Source organism: Mesoplodon bidens (genome assembly GCF_964165515.1).
Source record: "Mesoplodon bidens genome assembly, chromosome: 3".
NCBI lineage: Eukaryota > Metazoa > Chordata > Mammalia > Artiodactyla > Ziphiidae > Mesoplodon > Mesoplodon bidens.
The window spans coordinates 56,058,515-56,077,705 of NC_138178.1; the positions used below are offsets into that span (position 1 = coordinate 56,058,515).

Consider the following 19,191-nt stretch of genomic DNA (forward strand, 5'->3'; position numbering starts at 1 on the left):
AAAAAGCACTTTGAGGGAGTTCCCTGGCAGTCCAGTGGTTAGGACTCAATGCGTCCACTGCAGGAGGCATGGGTTTGATCCCTAGTGGGGGACCTTAGATCCCACAATCTGCCTGGCCAAAAAAAAAAAAAAAGCACTTTGAGAAATTAAGAAGTTATATGCCACCCCGCCCCCCAAAAAAGCCCAGAGCTGAAGCTCTGAGGGCTTGAATCTCAGTTTCATCATTTACTACTTGTTGACATTTGTGCTTCAATTCCTTATTATTAATAATAGTATCTACTTCATAGGGTTATGAGGAGGATTAAATGATAGTACTTAATAAATGTTACCTATTATTATCCATATAATTTGTAAATTGTTTGACCCTTTTAGAAAATGTAAAGGCTTTGGTAATTGTAAGTCTGTGTGAATATAGCTACCACAGTTGTAAGGCACTGACATATTAATGTCTAAGACTATCCTCTTTTTCATATGTGAGGAATACTAGAAATATATTTTCCTTAGCAATTGCACCAGAAATATAAAAAATAACTTTCTCATAGACCATGTCATTAAAACTTTTAGAACTGTTTGATGTTTTTAAAAGTGAATAGTATTGAAAACACATGAGGCTGTCAGTTAGAGGAGCTGCAGACAGAATTGGAACCTCTGGCTTCAGTGTGGTCGGGTTTCTCCAGTATTACCTCAACGAGCTGGGAGACCGGGTCTATATGCTGAAGAAGCTTGACCCTATGGGACAACAGACCGGCTCGGCCCATCCTGTTTGGTTCTCCCCAGATAAATATTCTAGACACCAAATCACCCTCAAGAGACACTTCAAGGTGCTCATGACCCAGAAACCATGCCCCATCCTCTGAGGATCTTTTAAAATTTCATGTCTCTTCTGCCTGCTAGCCTTCGAGAGACTTTCTGAAACCAAGCTCTCCAATCCGTGAGACTTGAAGCCTTCCTACGACCCTTGCTCTTTGGAATCCGGTCTCATCATTGCCTTTGATCATGCTTGTTGTGAGGCAATGATGGTAGCATCCCCTTTAAAGGGAAAATGTTTGAATCTTTTCATACTTCGAATCACTCCCAGGTTATTAAAATGATTTGAAAGAGCTAAAAAAAAAAAGAGTGAATAGTGTTAAAGGAAAAATAGACTATCAAAGAACAAGGATTGAGTATAGAGTGTAAAAGTTTTTCTGGAAAGCTGGAAACCCAGTCCAGAGGTGAGGTTTGAAAGAAGAAAAATGGGGTAAATCTTTTAAAACTAAAAGACTCCATGGACTATTTCTAAACCACATTTAAAAAGCAAAGTCTCTGTGTCTTATCTATTGGCTGGTGTTATTTGGGCTTATCACTTAGGTAAGTACTGGACTGGCTGGTGGTAGTGGTTTGCTATGTACTTGAGTACTCCATCTCAAGACTGTGGCATCTACTTGCCCCTGCCTTGTACATAACATGCCCAAGTTGGGATCGTATCACCCAGTTGGGTCTGCATCAGCATTAGTAATCAAGGTGACGAGCCCAGGGATTTTTTTTTTTTTAACAAGCAAATATTTTGGTGTGTCTTTATTTTTATTTTTTATTTTTTTAACATCTTTATTGGAGTATAATTGCTTTACAATGTTGTTTTAGTTTCTGCTATATAACAAAGTGAATCAGCTATATGTATACATATATTCCCATATCCCCTCCCTCTTGCATCTCCCTCCCTCCCACCCTCCCTATCCCACCCCTGTAGGTGGTCACAAAGCATGGAGCTGATCTCCCTATGTTATGCGGCTGCTTCCCACTAGCTATCTAATTTACATTTGATAGTGTATATATGTCAACGCAACTCTCTCACTTCGTCCCATCTTACACTTCCCCCTCTCCATGTCCTCAAGTCCATTCTCTACATCTGTGTCTTTATTCCTGTCCTGCCCCTAGGTTCATCAGAACCATTTTTTTTTTTTTTAGATTCTGATATTTGTTTTTCTCTTTCTGACTTACTTCACTCTGTATGACAGACTCTAGGTCCATCCACCTCGCTGCAAATAACTCAGTTTCGCTTTTTTATGGCTGGGTAATATTCCATCATATATATGTGCCACATCTTCTTTATCCATTCATCTGTCGATGGACACTTAGTTTGCTTCCATGTCCTGAGCCCAGGGATTATTAATTAGGATCTGGTCAGCTACAAATAATAGAAAAAACTAAAACTAAATAAACTAAAATAACAATAAACAAGGTAAAAAGTTTGTCTCTCACGTACAAGAAGTTTGGAAGTAGTAAGTTCATAGTTGGTATGGTGCTCCATGGTGTTAGGAAACTGGTGTCCTGTTTTCTTGCTTTAGCACGTGAGCATTCCATTCTCAAGTTAACCTTATTTTCTGAGATGGCTTCTAGAGCTCCAACTGCATTCCAGTCAGCAAGAAGGAGGAAAGAGAGAAGGGCATGACTCAACATTTTAAGAATGTTTCCCAGAAGATGCATACGACAATTCTGGTTACGTCCAGAATGTAATCTCATGGTCACACACAGCTGCAAAAGAGGCTGGGAATATAGTCTTTATTCTTGGTGGTCATGGCCCAGTAAAAACTCAGGGTTTCTATTACTGTGGAAGAGGGGTGAAAAGATGTTGGGGGAAAATTAGTAGACTGCCACAAACAATAAAATAGAAAACAAATAAATGAATGTTTTTATTTTGCAAATCTAGAACTTTAGAGTGTTTCCAAAAATATTAAGAATGTGAATAACTAGTACTTTCACAATAAGGCACATAAGCAATTCTCGGCACAAGAAGACTATTACATCACTGTATGTTGTATTAGACCTTTGGGAATCTTTCCTGGACTACATCCTCAAACCATAACATCAGCTCTACTAAGAACTAAAAGTCTGACCACGATCAAATCACTTTATTGCTCTGAGTCTGTTTGCTCTTTTATAAGACAGAGGGTATGGATCAGATCAGTGGTCCTCGACCTTTTTGGCACCAGGGACTGGTTTTGTGGAAGACAATTTTTCCACAGATGGGGGTGGAGTGGGGGAGGATGTTTTCTGGATGATTCAAGTGCATTACATTTATTGTGCACTTTATTTCTATTATTATTACATCGTAATATATAATGAAATAATTATGCATCTCACCATAATGCTGACAGGAGGCGGAGCTCAGGCGTTAATGTGAGTGATGCGGAGCAGCTATAAATACAAATGAAGCTTTGCTTGCTTGCCGCTCACCTGCTGTGTGCCTGATTCCTAACAGACCATGGACCGGTACCCATCCATGGCCCAGGGGTTGAAGACCCCTGGATTAGATGATCCCAAAGGTACTGTTTTAATGGAGGATACTGAAGAGTAATAAATCAACAGGTATTTATTGAGTGTTATGTGTTTTAGGTAATAAGCCATATTGGTAAGATAAGATAACCTTTGAAACAGCCTTTCTATGTTTGGAAGCTCCTACTTTATGAGTTCCTCCCTAACATAGAAGCAAAAAACCCAAACTCATCTTCTCAGGGTTGCACACAGCTAGATATATCCTGGGTACCCCAGTTCCACAACAAAATGAGACTGCAGGTCAGAAGAGGGTGAAGTGAAGATGGAGGCACTGCTTGCAATCCATTCTGGCAAAAAAAAACAACCAGCTTCCAAGGGCAGCAGAGCTAGACGTGCTAGGGGTCATGTTCAGTGTCCAGTGTCAGTGGTGAGAGTACAAGTGCACTTTTGCCCAGGAGAGTCTCCACTAGAGCAACAGAATAGCACATTTGGGCATCAGCCTGGTATAGCTGCCAAGGCTCATTTCCTGCCCACTCAGAGATTCTAGGAGCCATCTGTATCCTTTAATAAATTTCTTTTCTGTTTAAACTACTAATGAGACCAGATTCTGTTATTTGCAATGAAGAGCCCTAACACACACTGACCAACTATAAATGATAGAAGACAATATACAGTTACATGCTGATTTGCTTGGAACCCAAAAGTTGTTAAAGTGCTTGAGGAAAGAAAGATGAACAAGAGCTGGAGAAGTCAGGGAAGACTTCTGGGAAGATCTGGAACTTGACCAGAATCTTGGAATTAGGTAGGATTTGGATGGGAAGGTGCCCTAAAATAAGAGAAATAATAGAAGCATAAAAAATGTTGGGGAAATTGAAAAATAAAGTTAAGATAGCTATTTTGAATGGAAGGATCTCATCATAGTTTTTTTTCCTAGCTCCTAAAAGGTTTTAAATATTGTTTTTATATAATATTTGATACTTACAGTATAATATATATAATATTTATGTATGTTATAAAGCACAGTAGAATATACATACTTATAAACATACCATCCAACCTAAGAACTAGCCAACATCTTACATCTAATTATATGTTTATCCCTTCTCTGATTCCCCTTCCTACCAAGATCACCATTGTCCTGAATTTTCTATTTATCATTCCTTTTAAAAATAGTTTTTGGGGCTTCCCTGGTGGCGCAGTGGTTAAGAATCCGCCTGCCAATGCAGGGGACACCGGTTCGATCCCTGGTCCGGGAAGATCCCACATGCCGCAGAGCAACTAAGCCCGTGCGTCACAACTACTGAGCCTGCGCTCTAGAGTCCGCGAGCCACAACTACTGAACCCATGTGCCACAACTACTGAAGCCCGTGTGCCTAGAGCCCGTGCTCTGCAACAAGAGAAGCCACTATGGGCTTCCCTGGTGGCGCAGTGGTTGAGAGTCCGCCTGCCAATGCAGGGGACACGGGTTCGTGCCCCGGTCTGGGAAGATCCCACATGCCGCGGAGCGGCTGGGCCCGTGAGCCATGGCCGCTGAGCCTGAGCGTCCGGAGCCTGTGCTCCGCAACGGGAGAGGCCACAACAGTGAGAGGCCCGCATACTGCAAAAAAAAAAAAAAAAAAAAAAAAAAAAAGAGAAGCCACTGCAATGAGAAGCCCACGCACTGCAACTAAGAGTAGCCCCCGCTTGCCACAACTAGAGAAAGCCCGTGCACAGCAACGAAGACCCAACACAGCCAAAAATAAATTAAAAAATAAATTAATTTTAAAAAATAGTTTTTGTATATAGGTATAGGCCTAAACAATATAAGCAATATGTTGTTTAATATTGCTTGTTTTTGAGCTTCATAAAGATGGTATCAAACTGTAGGCAATCAGCTTGGGCTTACTTCCTCACTTCATATTTTGTTCTGTGATTCTTCCATGTTGTTTCACACAGCTGTAGTTTAGAAAATTTTCACTGCTCTGTACAATTCTTTACTGAATGTACCACAATTTATTTAACTATTCTCTTCTTTGATAAACATTGGAAATGGTTTGAGGTTTTCTGCAACTCTGAACAGAACAGTGGTGCTATTTAGTATTCTTATACATGTATTTTATGTATGCATTCTTAGATATGTATTGTTACATATGTATTTATATATGTGTGTGTGTGTGTGTGTGTGTGTGTGTGTATAGGAACAAAGACCTTGAGAGGACAGGTGGAAGGGATAGCCTTTGATGGCAGCACTTCTCTCCATACAAATATGAAGGATGAGGCGTTTAGATATAAGTGTGTTATTAGGTTTTTGATAGGAAGTTAAGAATCAGAGAAGATGACTGAGTCACTCCATGGCTGAAGTTTTTCCAGGTAAGTGCAATGGAAGGAAAAAGGAACAAGGGACTTGAAGTATTTTCAGGAAGTGATGGACCTTGGAATCTGAACTGGATAGAGTAATGACAGGAGGAGACTGAGTGAAGATTTAAATGAAGCTGAGCTCTGGATGGGGCCTAAAGCTTGTTTCCAGGAGAGCACTTGAGAAAGTAAGCGCATTATGGTCAAAGGGTAGCATGTTTAAATTTGTGATATTGTACCATGCAAAGGTCCAGACTATCAGTTGGGGTCTCCTTACTCCTCAAAGGTTAAGTACAATGAACTCAAATCCCCATCACTTCCACTTTCTGTGAAAGTTGAGGGCCTTCCCAAGAGTTTTATAAATACCCAGTGAGACCTAGGTTCTCAGGGTCATCTGGGCCTCTGAGCTCCTGAACCTCATATGTTATTTCTGTTCTGAACTGTTTCAGATTAGGCCCTTTCTCCAGTTACCACAATAAAAGTCACTCATTCCGTAGATACCCTACTTTGCGGGGCTCCTAGAGAAAGGGTTATATCATATCTGGCAAAGCCTTCATCTCCATGCCATTTTCCCTACTTTTCTCTCTCCTTCCCATCTCCTCTGTTATGGAGACCATTTTTCCATCTTCTTAAGCTTGGAGCCAATTAACACCCTCAGGTTAGGGGTAGGAGGCAGTGTAGGTGGGTGCTCACCAACCTCAAGCACTTATTAAAATACAGTATTCTTCCCAGCAAGAACACTTCTCTCCCTAAGAGGACTTTAATGCCATCCATTAAGGTAGTAAAATGCTCTTAACCTCCATTCAAATAGAATTTCATGGAAACAAAGGGTGATAACAAAATATACTCAAGGTGTGGTGGACTAGAAGCAAGTCACCTGAGAGATTGAGACCAGTACTATTTGACTTTCAGGTCTCATGTTTTTAAATTATTTCTTCTGTGTTCCCAATAGTAAGGTATTTTGCACTTCTGAAAAAATATTTGAAAAAAGGAAAAATGCTTTAGATTACTTTTGACTCTTTCATAATTTTAAAATGTTGTAGTTTCAAATGCTTTAAAGCGCACTCTCACCAGATGAGGGAGCTGGGGAGCCGCTCCTCAAGTGTTTTCATGACCAAGGAGCATATTTTGAAGATTCAAAGTTTAAGAGATGTTATTCAAAATATGAAAGAAAATTCCCCTGATGGCATTTGAATGACAAAATTTCCTAGATAGAATACAATAAACTATGAACTGCAAAAGATCAATAAACTGGACTTCATCAAAATTAAAAACTTTTGTTCTTCAAAGAAAATGAAAAAACAAACCACAGGCAGGAGAAAATAGTTGCAAATCATAAATTTGACTAAGGACTTGTATCTAGAGTGTATAAAGAACTCTTAAAAAAAAAAAAACAACTGAAGAATAAGACAATCAATCCAGTTCAAAATGGGCAAAAGAGGGACTTCCCTGGTGGTCCCGTGGTTAAGGCTCCGCCCTTCCACTGCAGGGGGCACGGGTTTCGATCCCTGGTGTGGGGACCAGGGTGGGGTGGGGTGGGGAATGGGCAAAAGATTTAAACATTCACGTCACCAAAGAAGATATACGAATATTAGATAAGCATATAAAAAGATGCTCCATATCATTAGTCAGTAGGTAAATATAAATTAAAACCACAGTGAGGTACCAGTATGCATCCAATAGAATGACTTACATTTGAAAAGACTGACCATACCAGATACTGGCAAAGATGTAGAACACCCGGAACTCTCCTATACTACTGATGGGAATGTAAAATAGTTTAAACACTTTGGAAAATAGTTTGGAAGTTTCTTTAAAAGTTACATACACCTACTGTATGTTACATACAGTTACATAAACCTACATACAACTACTGTATGACCCAGCCATTTTACTCTTGGGTATCTTGAGAGAAATGAAAACATATCCATATAAAGACTTGTACACAGATGTTCATAGCAACTTTATTTGTAATAGCCAAAAAACTAAAAGCAATACAAATATCCATCAAAAGGTGAATAAACAAATTGTGATATAGCCATAGAATGGCTTGCTACTCAGCAATCAATGGACTATTGACACACACAACATGGGTGAACCTCAGTAAGTATGCTCAAAGAAGCCAGACCCCCCAAAAAAAGCATGTTAAAGAGTACATACCATAAAATTCCATTTATATAAAATTCTAGTTATGTATAGGATGGATAAACAACAAGGTCCTGTGATAAACCATAATGAAAAAAAATATATGTATAACTGAGTCACTTTGCTGTACAGCAGAAATTAAACACATAGTAAATCAACTATACTTCAATAAAACAAATAAATAAAATTCTAGAAAATGCAAACTATAGTAAGGCAATGGGCAGATGAGGGAGGGATTCTAAAGGGGCACAAGGAAACTGTTGGGAGGTAGTGGATGTGTTTTATTATCTTGATTGTGGTGATGGTTTCTCCACATATGTCAAAACTGTTCAAATGTCCTTTCCACGTATGCCATCTATCATATGATTATGTCTCAATAGATCTGTAAAAAAAGGTTCAAAGTATAAGAGATGTTTTTTAAATACAGAAGAAAATTCCCTCAGTAGAATTTAAACTAATTTGAATGTATTTATTGAGTTCCCAGTTCTCAAGGGTATATAGCACTGAATTTGGGAGCTGTTACCTTAAAGAAATTGAATGAGTAATCACTTTTTTTCTTCTTATTATTTTTTGTACTAAATAAATAAATAAAACCAAAACAAAACCAAACAAGGGACTTCCCTGGTGGTCCAGTGGGTAAGACTCCACGTTCCCAATGCAGGGGGCCTGGGTTCGAGCCCTGGTCCAGGAAGATCCCACATGCCATGGAGCAACTAAGCCCGTGCACCACAACTACTGAGCCTGTGCTCTAGAGCCCGTGAGCCACAACTACTGAGCCCACATGCCACAACTACTGAAGCCTGCATGCCTAGCACCCATGCTGCACAACAAGAGAAGCCACCACAATGAGAAGCCCGCGCACTGCGACGAAGAGTAGCCCCTGCTCACTGCAACTAGAGAAAGCCTGTGCACAGCAACAAGATGCAACACAGCCAAAAATAAATAAATATATATATATTAAAAAAAGGGTCATGTGAATTCACTGATTATTTTATTTTATAATTGTTCTCTCCCATAATCTTAATCCTTCAAAGTGAGAATGTTTTTTTTACATTTACATTGCAAATGGCTAAATGTCTTGAAGTAAAACAAAATAATTTCATGTGAAAAATTATATATTTTTTATTGCCTATGAGGGCAGAAAAGTTAGGACAAAAAGTTTTGAGTAAAAGTCAAGAAATATTTCTTTTTTATAAGAAGGCACTACAGTACATTACAGATGGAGTTTTTTTAGAAACTCGCCAAGGATTTTTCCTTTTCTAAAACAGGATGATTCAACAGATAGTTTTACAGAGTATAGAAAAACACATGAGGAGGAAGGATTCTTTGGGTTCAGGGAGCTCTCAGGCAGGTAACATATTGCTATGGAAAGAGCCTGGGCAGGTGAGACACTAGATCCCACATGCATGCTGCAACTAAGAGTTTGCATGCCACAACTAAGAAGCCCACATGCCACAACTAAGGAGCCCGTGCCACAACTAATTTGCCACTGGTTTATAGTGTAAACCAAACTTTTCTGGTTACCAATATCTTCTAAAAACAGAGATCACACTGGATCATGCTGCTTAATTTATATGCCCTGGGACATTGTTTACAGGGTCTGGCCAGAAAGAGAAGGTTTATCTATTCAACAAATATTTACTGATTGTCTATATGCCAGGTATGGTTCTCAGAGCTAGTGATGAAATGGCAAGCGTGACAGATGAGGTGAACCAACAGGGAACCAAAAAATAAACAAGTAAATAAACAAAGAATATAACGAAGGGAGAAAACAAAGTGGTATTGTGACGAAGAGTGACTAGAGGGACAATGTACTGAGGATGAGGAAGTGACACCTGGGCACAGTCTACAGAAAGAAGTAGGCAGCCAAGCAAAGGGTGAAGACTGCTCTACACTGAGTAAACAGGAACAAGCAGGTGTGTTCAGAAGGAGGAAAGAAGGTCACGGTGGCCAGAGTTTGGTGACTAAGGGGGAAAGTAGGATGAGGTGAGGTCTGGTGCAGGCAGAGCTGGAAAGTTCTTTTTAAAAAATATTTATTTATTTATTTAATTGGTTGCACCGGGTCTTAGTTGTGGCAGGCGGGCTCCTTAGTTGTGGCACATGGGCTCCTTAGTTGTGGCATGCAAACTCTTAGTTGCGGCATGCATGTGGGATCTAGTTCCCTGACCAGGGATCGAACCCAGGCCCTCTGTATTTGGAGCACAGAGTCTTAACCACTGGGCCACCACGGAAGTTCCAGAGCTGGTAAGTTCTGATGTAGGTTTTAGAGATGGAGCCACTGCTGAGCCTTAAGTGGGAGATTAATGTTTGTTTGTTCTTGAAGATCCTTTAGCTGCTCTATGGAGAATGGACTATTAGGCAGCCAGAGGGAAAGCAGAGGCCCAGTTAGGATTATGTTTGGAAGATAGAACTTAAAGGCAGCCCCACTCCTGATGTTTGTGGGACCCAGGGCAAAAGGTCAAATGGAGGCCAAATACCAAATGCTTACCTATGCAAAAGTGATAAACTAAGCTGCAGTTCATTAAATAAAATATGTTCTATCCTCCTATCTTGAAAAATATACTTTCACAACAACATGGAAGTCTAAGATGGAATTGAGATTTCTCAGATTCCCTGGAATGCCATAATGCACCTCGGGGAGAGCTGGCCCCCCAGCCTTCCTCCTCTGCTCCCTGCTCTCATCTCCCCTTCAAGTCCACCCCACACTGCAAGGGTTTTCACCCACAGGTGCGTGGACTTCCAACCCATGAGCCAAGCTCTGTCCACACCTCTTTCAAATAGTTCCTTAGCCACACTTGGGCCTAGGGGAGTCCACGCTTGGGCGTAGTGTGCCACTTTGTTCTCAGGAGGATGGACCAGGGAAAGAAGCCCTGCAGGCCCTGCACTGTTTAGACAGGGAATTATGGAGTCTTGGGTGACCAGAGAATGGTCTAGAAGCTGGGGCACAGGCTCTGTGCAGGCATGACCCTTTGGCCCTGAGGACTCCTCATGGTGTGGTGAGGGGTGTGGACAGACAAGGGCCAGAGTGGGGGGAATTCCCTGGTGGCACAGTGGATAAGACTCTGCTCCCAATGCAGGGGGCCCCTGTTTGATCCCTGGTGAGGGAACTAGATCCCACATGCGTGCCACAACTAAGGATCCTGCCTGCCGCAACTAAGACCCAGCACAACCAAATAAATAAATAAATAAATATTTTAAAACAAAAAACAAAAAACAGGGCCAGAGTGGAGGCTCTGAAGCCCAGGGCCAGAGCAGGACTCTTCAGAGTTTTCTGACAGTTTGGATGTGGGTGGTGCTGGGAAGAGAGAAATCAAGATGATTAGAGTGGGGTGAGGGAGTGGAATCAAGTGCTCCAGTTGAGATATTTTGAGTTTGTGATGCCCACTGAGACATCCAAGTAGAAATTCCAAGGAGGCAGTTGGCTGTGTGTCTGAAACTCAGGAGGAGAGGTCTAGACCAGCAATAATAAAATTGGGAGCTCATCAACATATAGATGGTGGAGGTCATGTAAGCAGAGAATGTAGACAAAAAAAGGGACTGAGTCTGAGGCACTATCAACTAATAAATGCTCACCAACAAAATCTGGAAAATACTGAAAAGCACAAAATAAAAAAGAAAATAGTCTCACCCATACTTTTACCTCCTAAAAATAAACACTGTTAACATCTTGAGATACTTCCTTTGTCTTCTCTCTCTCAATCTCTCCCTCTCTCTCTCCATCATATACATTTACACTGTATTTTAGTAATAAAATGGTGCTCATATGTATATAATTTTTATAAGTGCTTTTGTCATTATTTTTGGAACATTTTCCTACGCCATTACATTACTCTTTTAAAGAGAGATTTTTAAACTGATGCATTAAATTTCATCATGTACATGTATCATAAAATCCTCTATTTTTGGACATTAATATCTTAAGATAATATAATTTATTACTTTTTTAACACAGAGAGAAATTCAAAAAAGGGAAGCAGGGCTTCCCTGGTGGCGCAGTGGTTGAGAGTCCGCCTGCCGATGCAGGGGACGCGGGTTCGTGCCCCGGTCCGGGAGGATCCCACATGCCGCGGAGCGGCTGGGCCCGTGAGCCATGGCCGCTGAGCCTGCGCGTCCAGAGTCTGTGCTCCGCAACGGGAGAGGCCACAACAAAGAGAGGCCCGCGTACCGCAAAAAAAAAAAAAAAAGGGAAGCAAAAATTGCCCATAATCTTCCTGCCTAGGAAATATCAGTTCATTTATATGGACAGAAAAATCTAACAAAATACCAAAAGGTACAAAATGAAAAGTGAAAGCTTTTCTTCCCACTCAGTAAGTCTTTCTTTCTCAAGGTAATTACTGTTAACAAATTCTTGTATTTTCTTCCAAGGGGGAAAAAAACAAAAAACAAAAAGCTCTGAATTCAATAAAAGAGAGCAAACAAGTTGAGTATAAAAGAAAAATTAATTTGTGTCTACAGCTTATTATGAGTAATGCTGAAATATACATCTCTGTTGTATATGAATCTGTTGTGCACATCTCTGATTATTTCCCTAAAGTAAATTTGAACTGTATGCATTATGGACATTATATGAAATTTTTTTTTAACTGTTTATAAACTAAGTTTGAATGGCATCTAGATTTGTCAGTTTCTAAGTTTGGCCCAAGATTCATAGAATTTAAAAGAAGTGTGGATTATGATCTATTCAAATCTATTGAACTTATGCCAAATATGGTTTGATATCACCTGAAATTGAAGGTATGTATCAAAATTAGAGAAAGGGGTGGTAGATAAAGGAAAAATAATTATATTATTGTTATTTATGGCATGACCAAGATCTTTAGTGTCATTATAACTGGAGATACTTGAAAATGTCATAGCCAAACAAACTTACCTGACGACTATCAAATAAAACTAATTTTACCTATCTATTATTTGGCAAGGTACCAAGACATTTTAGAAGATCATTAGCCTGGCAATTAGAAGATGTGTCCCTGGGCTTCCCTGGTGGCGCAATGGTTGGGAGTCCGCCTGCCGATGCGGGAGACATGGGTTTGTGCCCCGGTCCGGGAAGATCCCACATGCTGCGGAGCGGCTGGGCCCGTGAGCCATGGCCCCTGAGCCTGTGCATCCGGAGCCTGTGCTCTGCAACGGGAGAGGCCACAACAGTGAGAGGCCCGTGTACCGCAAAAAAAAAAAAAAAAAGAAGAAGATGTGTCCCTGTTCTACCCCTAACTAGCTATGTAACCATAAAGGACACCACTAAACACACTGAGGCCCAGTTTTGCTATTTATAAGATGGAGTGATTGGATACCCTGACCCCTATGGTCTAGCTCTAAAATTCTAAAATGAACTCAGTCTCCCATTCTCTTTACACAGAAGCCCCATATCAGATATAGACTAGGATCTAGTTATAAAGGTCTATCTATTCAGAGAAAGCACATGCAGAAGCAAGAATAAATAGCTGTATGGCTCAGTAGTAATTCTAATGACACAGCAGTTCTATCATTATAATGACAGTAACAATACTTTATATTTTATGAGACTGTACAGTTAAAACAATCTGGCACATCGTGGAGAAGAGACTCCTTGCTCCCTGGGAGTATATAAAACTCCAAAACACGTTGATGTATCAATCAATATAATTTAAAATATCTTAAAATATACATAAACCCAGATTACATGTCATGCACAGTTCATTGCTGGAAATGACACTTTTTAAGGCAAATTCTAAACTCTCTATAAGGTGACCTGACCTCTGAGCAAGAGTGTGAATTATAAAAAGATTGACAATCAGATGTTATGATGGCTCTACTCATGTAGGCCATATATGCTCTTATCACAGCTCCCAAATCTCTGTAGATTAAATGGTCACTTTCATTTTAAGTTTCCTGTTTGTAATCTTTGCATAGCACTTGGCAGGAAAAGGATGACTCAGGGGTTTTCCATTGAGTAGAAGAAAGCATGGAAAAAAAAAAAAAGTCCAGTGATGATAAGCATTCAAATAAATGTCCTGGGAAAGATTTGTTTCATCTCAAACCAGATTAGAGATTAAGAATGTCCGGGATCCTAGACTGTGATTCCAAAGGAAGTCAAGACTTCCTTCTCCACAGCTGCCATCTAGGAAGCTAGTATGTCCCAAGTGTATCTTCTTTCACTGTGTTCCCCAAGGGTGAAAAGCAAAGTACCACATCTCCTCTCTCGGATGCCAAGCCAGGGCGAGGTCCCTACACCCACTCCCCTCCAAAAAAAGGTGCCAGATCTGACATCCTGTCTGGTTGAAGCCACATCCTTAGAGAGCAATTGAAATTGCATCAGCCCTCACCTTGTTGAGGCACCTTTTCCTTTAAATGAAGGGCAAGTGACCATTAAAAGTGGCTCCCAAAATAACCCAGTGGTTTCCTTGCATTTGGAGCGTCTGACATCCAGAATAGGGGAAGCGGATGTAACTCCTCTGAAGGGGGAGGAAAGGGCAGTGTTACCCTTCCCACTGTGACCCTTCACTCAGTTACTCAATAGGAACAGCTGCCAAACTCGCAGGAGCTTAAAAATCTAGACAATGGATTATATTCCTTAACTATTTATTTAAACATTAAAAAAAATCAGCCCCACCCTGAACAGAATGAATTACAGGCAAAGGGAGTTAATGGCAGTAAAAGCCTCTAATAAAGAGTCAGAGTTCTCTCATGACTCGAGAATAGAAAAATGTGGTATTAAAATGAAGAAAAAATGTAAGGTAGAATTGCTTCATATGGATTAACTTCTGTTTACAATAATGACTTTTTTTTATTTTGAAATTCCCAATTGAATTTGTCATAATAAGAGAATAAAAGATCTTAATTTGTAAGAAGAAAATATGGGCTTGCCTCTAAAATAAAACTCAAAAATTGATAATATCATAAAGTTCACTGATCCTATAATATTAACTGTGTATGGCTAAGATGAATGAACTCCATAATGTAAAGAGAAATTATCACTGAGTAGTGTATCGTGAATGGTTCTTATTATCTTTTTTATACTATTCTAGTTTTTTTCCCCACATAATAAGCTGATATCAGTTACATAATTTTTTAAAAACCCACAAAATTTGAAATAAAATCCACAGGGACTTCCCTGGTGGTCCAGTGGGTAAGACTCTGTGCTCCCCATGCAGGGGGCTGGGGTTTGATCCCTGGTCGGGGAACTAGATCCCACATGCATGCCCCAACTAAGAGTTCGCATGCTGCAACTAAGAAGTCCCATGCCGCAACTAAAGATCCTGCGTGCCAAAACTAAGACCCCGCACAGCCTAAATAAATAAATAAATAAATAAATAACCCACAAAATACATCAAAAAAACATAAAATCAGAAGACCTAAATGCTTTAATGTGAGAAAGGCTGATATTTTCTTTCAATCTAAAAAACAAAAGATACATAAAAATACATTTCAGTCAGTCTGACCTATTTTTTGAGGGAAAAAAAGTTTTCTCATGATTTCTTTTTTCCACCTGCTTTATTGAGATATAATTGACACATAACATTGTGTAAGTTTAAGGTGTACAATATGCTGAATTGACACAGCTATATACTGCAAAATGATTATCACCATAGCATTAGCTAAGCCTTCCATATCGTCCCCTAATTACCATTTCTGTTTTGTGTGAGAACATTTAAAATCTACTCTTAGCAATGTTCAGTTAAATATATAATACAATATTATTAGCTATAATCAATCACCATACTGTACATTAGATCCCCAGAACTTATTAATTATAACTGGAAATTTGTACCCTTTGACCAATATCTCCCCATTTCCTCCACCACAGTTCCTGGTAACCTCTACTCTACTCTCTATTTCCCTGAGTTTGGCTTTTTAGATCTCACATACAACTGAGATCATACAGTATTTGTTTTTCTCTGTCTGACTCATCTCCCTTAACATAAGGGCCATCCACGTTGTTGCAAATGGCAGGATTTCCTTCTATCTCATGGCTGAATAATATTCCATTTTGTCTATATACCAGGTCTTCTTTGTCTATTCATCTGTTGAGCAACACTTAGGCTGTTGCCATATCTTGGCTCTTGTGAATAATGCTGCAATGAACACAAGAGTGCAGGTATCTCTAGCAGATAGATCTTGTAGATCTTTTTTTTTTTTAATTTTTGGCTGCGTTGGGTCTTCGTTGCTGCGTGTGGGCGTTCACTAGTTGTGGCGAGCAGGGGTTACTCTTCGTTGCAGTGCACGGGCTTCTCATTGCAGTGGCTTCTCTCGTTGTGGAGCACGGGCTCTAGGCACGTGGGCTCAGTAGTTGTGGCGCACGGGCTTAGTTGCTCCGTGACATGTGGGATCTTCCCGGACCAGGGATCGAACCCTTGTCTGCTGCATTGGCAGGCGGATTCTCAACCACTGCACCACCAGGGAAGCTCTGGTAGATCTATTTTTAATTTTATGTTTTTTTGAGAAACCTCCAAAATTTTATGGTTTTTTGATGTATCAATTTGCATTCCCACCAAAAATAGCCAAGGGTTCCCTTCTCTCCATGCTCTGCCAACACTTATGGCTCGTCTTTTTAATTAATTAATTTATTTATTTATGGCTGTGTTGGGTCTTCGTTTCTGTGCAAGGGCTTTCTCTAGTTGTGGCAAGTAGGGGCCACTCCTCATCGCGGTGTGCGGGCCTCTCACTATCGCGGCCTCTCTTGCTGCGGAGCACAGGCTCCAGACACGCAGGCTCAGCAATTGTGGCTCACAGGGCCAGCTGCTCCGTGGCATGTGGGATCCTCCCAGACCAGGGCTCGAACCCATGTGTCCTGCATCGGCAGGCGGACTCTCAACCACTGTGCCACCAGGGAAGCCCCTGGTTTGTCTTTTTGATGATAGCCATTCTAACAGGTGTGAGGTGGTAACTCATTGTGGTTTTGATTTCCATTTCCTTGATGATTAGTGATGTTGTGTAAATTTTTTTTCCTCTAGTAATTGTTTTATTGAAGGGTAACATAGATCCAGAACATAGATTGTTTTACTGAAAGATAACATAAATCATAACTGGAACACTCTTTCCTGTGATCTCCCCCCAGATCAAGAAAGCAAACATTACCAGTACTCTAAAAGCCTACTTCAACTCATCTTCCTGTTACTTTCCTCCTCAAGGATAATGACTATCCCAACTTCTACCACCATAGAATCGATTTGTCAGTTTTGAGCATATATATACATATATATATTTCTTGTGTCTTATCTTCTACTCAACAGGATGTTAGTGAGATTAATTCATATTTTTGCAGGTAGTTGTAGTCTATTTTCACAATGCTGTATTCCATTGCATGAATTTACCACAATTTATCCATTTACTGTTGATGGACATTTGGGTTGTTTCCCTAATAACTATTATGAATAGTGGTTCTATGAATAGTCTTATACATTTTTTTTGGTGAACATATATATTGATTTCTGTAGGTATATGTCCAGGATCAGAATCTCTGGGTCATAGAATAGATGTTCAACCTTATAGTACATACTACCAAACAGTTTTTCAAAGTGGTTGCTCAAATTTATACTCCCACCATCAGTGTAAGAGGATCCTGTCCTAGTTGCTCCACATCTTACCAACATTTGATATTATTTATCCTTTTCAGTTTAGCCAGAATAGTAAGTGTAGTATTATAGTGTTTTTTTATTATTATTGTGGTAAAATATACATAAAAATTTTACCATTTTGACCATTATCAAGTGTATACTTTAGTGGCATTAGGTACTCACACTGTGGTTTTAAGTTGCATTTTCCTGATAACTAAAGAAATTCAGCCTCTTTCCATGTCTTTTTCTAGTTAAGGTGTAGGAGTTCTTTATACATTATACATATGTGTTCTTTTTCCAATATATGTTGCAAATGTCTTCTTTCTTTTTACCCCTCACCCCCCTTTTTTTTGGCCATGCAGCGTGACTTGCAGGATCTTAGATCCCTGACTAAAGATTGAACCTGGGCCACGGCAGTGAAAGCAGCGAGTTCTAACCACTGGACTGCCATCTTTTTACCCTTTTTGAAGGTCAAAATAATTAACTTTAATGTAGTCTAATTTATCATACTTTTCCTTTATGATTTGTGTTTGTGTGTGTGTGCATGTATGTCTTGTTTAAGAAATCTTTGCCTACCCTAATGTCATGAAGATATTCTCCAATATTTTCTTTTAAAAGTTGTGTTTAGTTCTAGAATCCATGTAGAGTTGATTTGTTATGTATGATGTGATGTAGTGGTCAAGACTCATTTTTTTTCCCACACGGATATTCAATTGACCCAGCACTATTTATCCAAAAGGCTACCCTTTCCCCCACTGCATTGTATTGACATCTTTGTCATAAATCAGGTGATCAAATACAGATGGGTTTGTTTCCAGACTCTATGCTACTCCATTGGTCTATTTGTCTGTTCTTGTGCCAGTGCCTTAAATACTGTCTTAAATACTCAGTCTAAGATGAATCTTGATATATGGTAGTGTAAATCCTCCAGCTTTGTTCTTCAAGACTCTGTTAGCTATTTTATTTTTCCCCTGAATTTCCTTGTTGATGTGGTGGTTGTTTTAATAACAACTTTATTGAGAGACAATTTACATACCATACAATTCACCCATTTAAAGTGTACAATTCTATGGTTTTAATAAATTCACAGAGATGTGAAACTATCACCACTGTCAATTTTAGGATATTTGCATCACCTCCTAGAGGAATTCTTTACCCTTTAGCTATCATTCTATTATACTATTCCTTGCTCAACTGTCCCACCAAACTCTAAGCAATCACTAATCTACTTTCTGTCTTTATAGATGTGCCTGTTGTGGACATTTTATATAAAAGAAATCATAAAATATGTGGGTTTTTGTGACTTGCTTCTTTCACTTAGCATAACGTTTTCAAGGTTCATGCATGCTATAGCATGGATCAGCACTTCATTCCTTTTTATGGCCAAGTTATATTCCATTGTATGGATGTACCACATTTTGTTTATCCGTTCATCAGTTGATGGACATTTGGGTTGTTTCACTTTTTGGCTGTTATGAAAAATGCTGCCATACATTTGCATAAACATTTGTGTACAAGTGTTGTATGGATATATGTTTTTCATTTCTCTTGAGCACATAGGAGTGGAATTGCTGGGTCATATGGTAACTATATTTAACTGTTTGAGGAACTGCCAGATTGTTTTCCAAACTATCTGCACTATTTTACATTCTCATGTTAATCTTTAAACAATTTATAAAAAATGTTTTAAATCGAACACTTTATATACATAATAACAAAACATTCAAACAGTACCAAGGGCTACAAAATGAAAAGGGAACCTTACTCTCTATATATCGCAAACAGCTGGGTGGCTGACACCCTGCTCTGGACCACCAGGTGCAGAGGCTTACATTGTTTTACACACCTAATGCCTTTAGGACTGAATACTTTAGGAAGGGCAAAGGGGAAGAGATGGACTGAATGTGTATTCTGAATCACCTGAATC

The 19,191-nt window shown here is 39.6% G+C and overlaps 1 protein-coding gene across 1 annotated transcript; it reads left to right on the forward strand.

The window, feature by feature from the left end:
- Nucleotides 1–605: 605 nt before the first annotated feature.
- LOC308614023 (H/ACA ribonucleoprotein complex subunit 3-like) lies at nucleotides 606–857 on the forward strand (the record flags this gene model as incomplete). The annotated part of the gene is made up of 1 exon (XM_081228242.1): nucleotides 606–857. The coding sequence occupies one exon, from the start codon at nucleotides 606–608 to the stop codon at nucleotides 855–857; it is 252 nt and encodes an 83-aa protein (XP_081084368.1).
- Nucleotides 858–19,191: the final 18,334 nt, after the last annotated feature.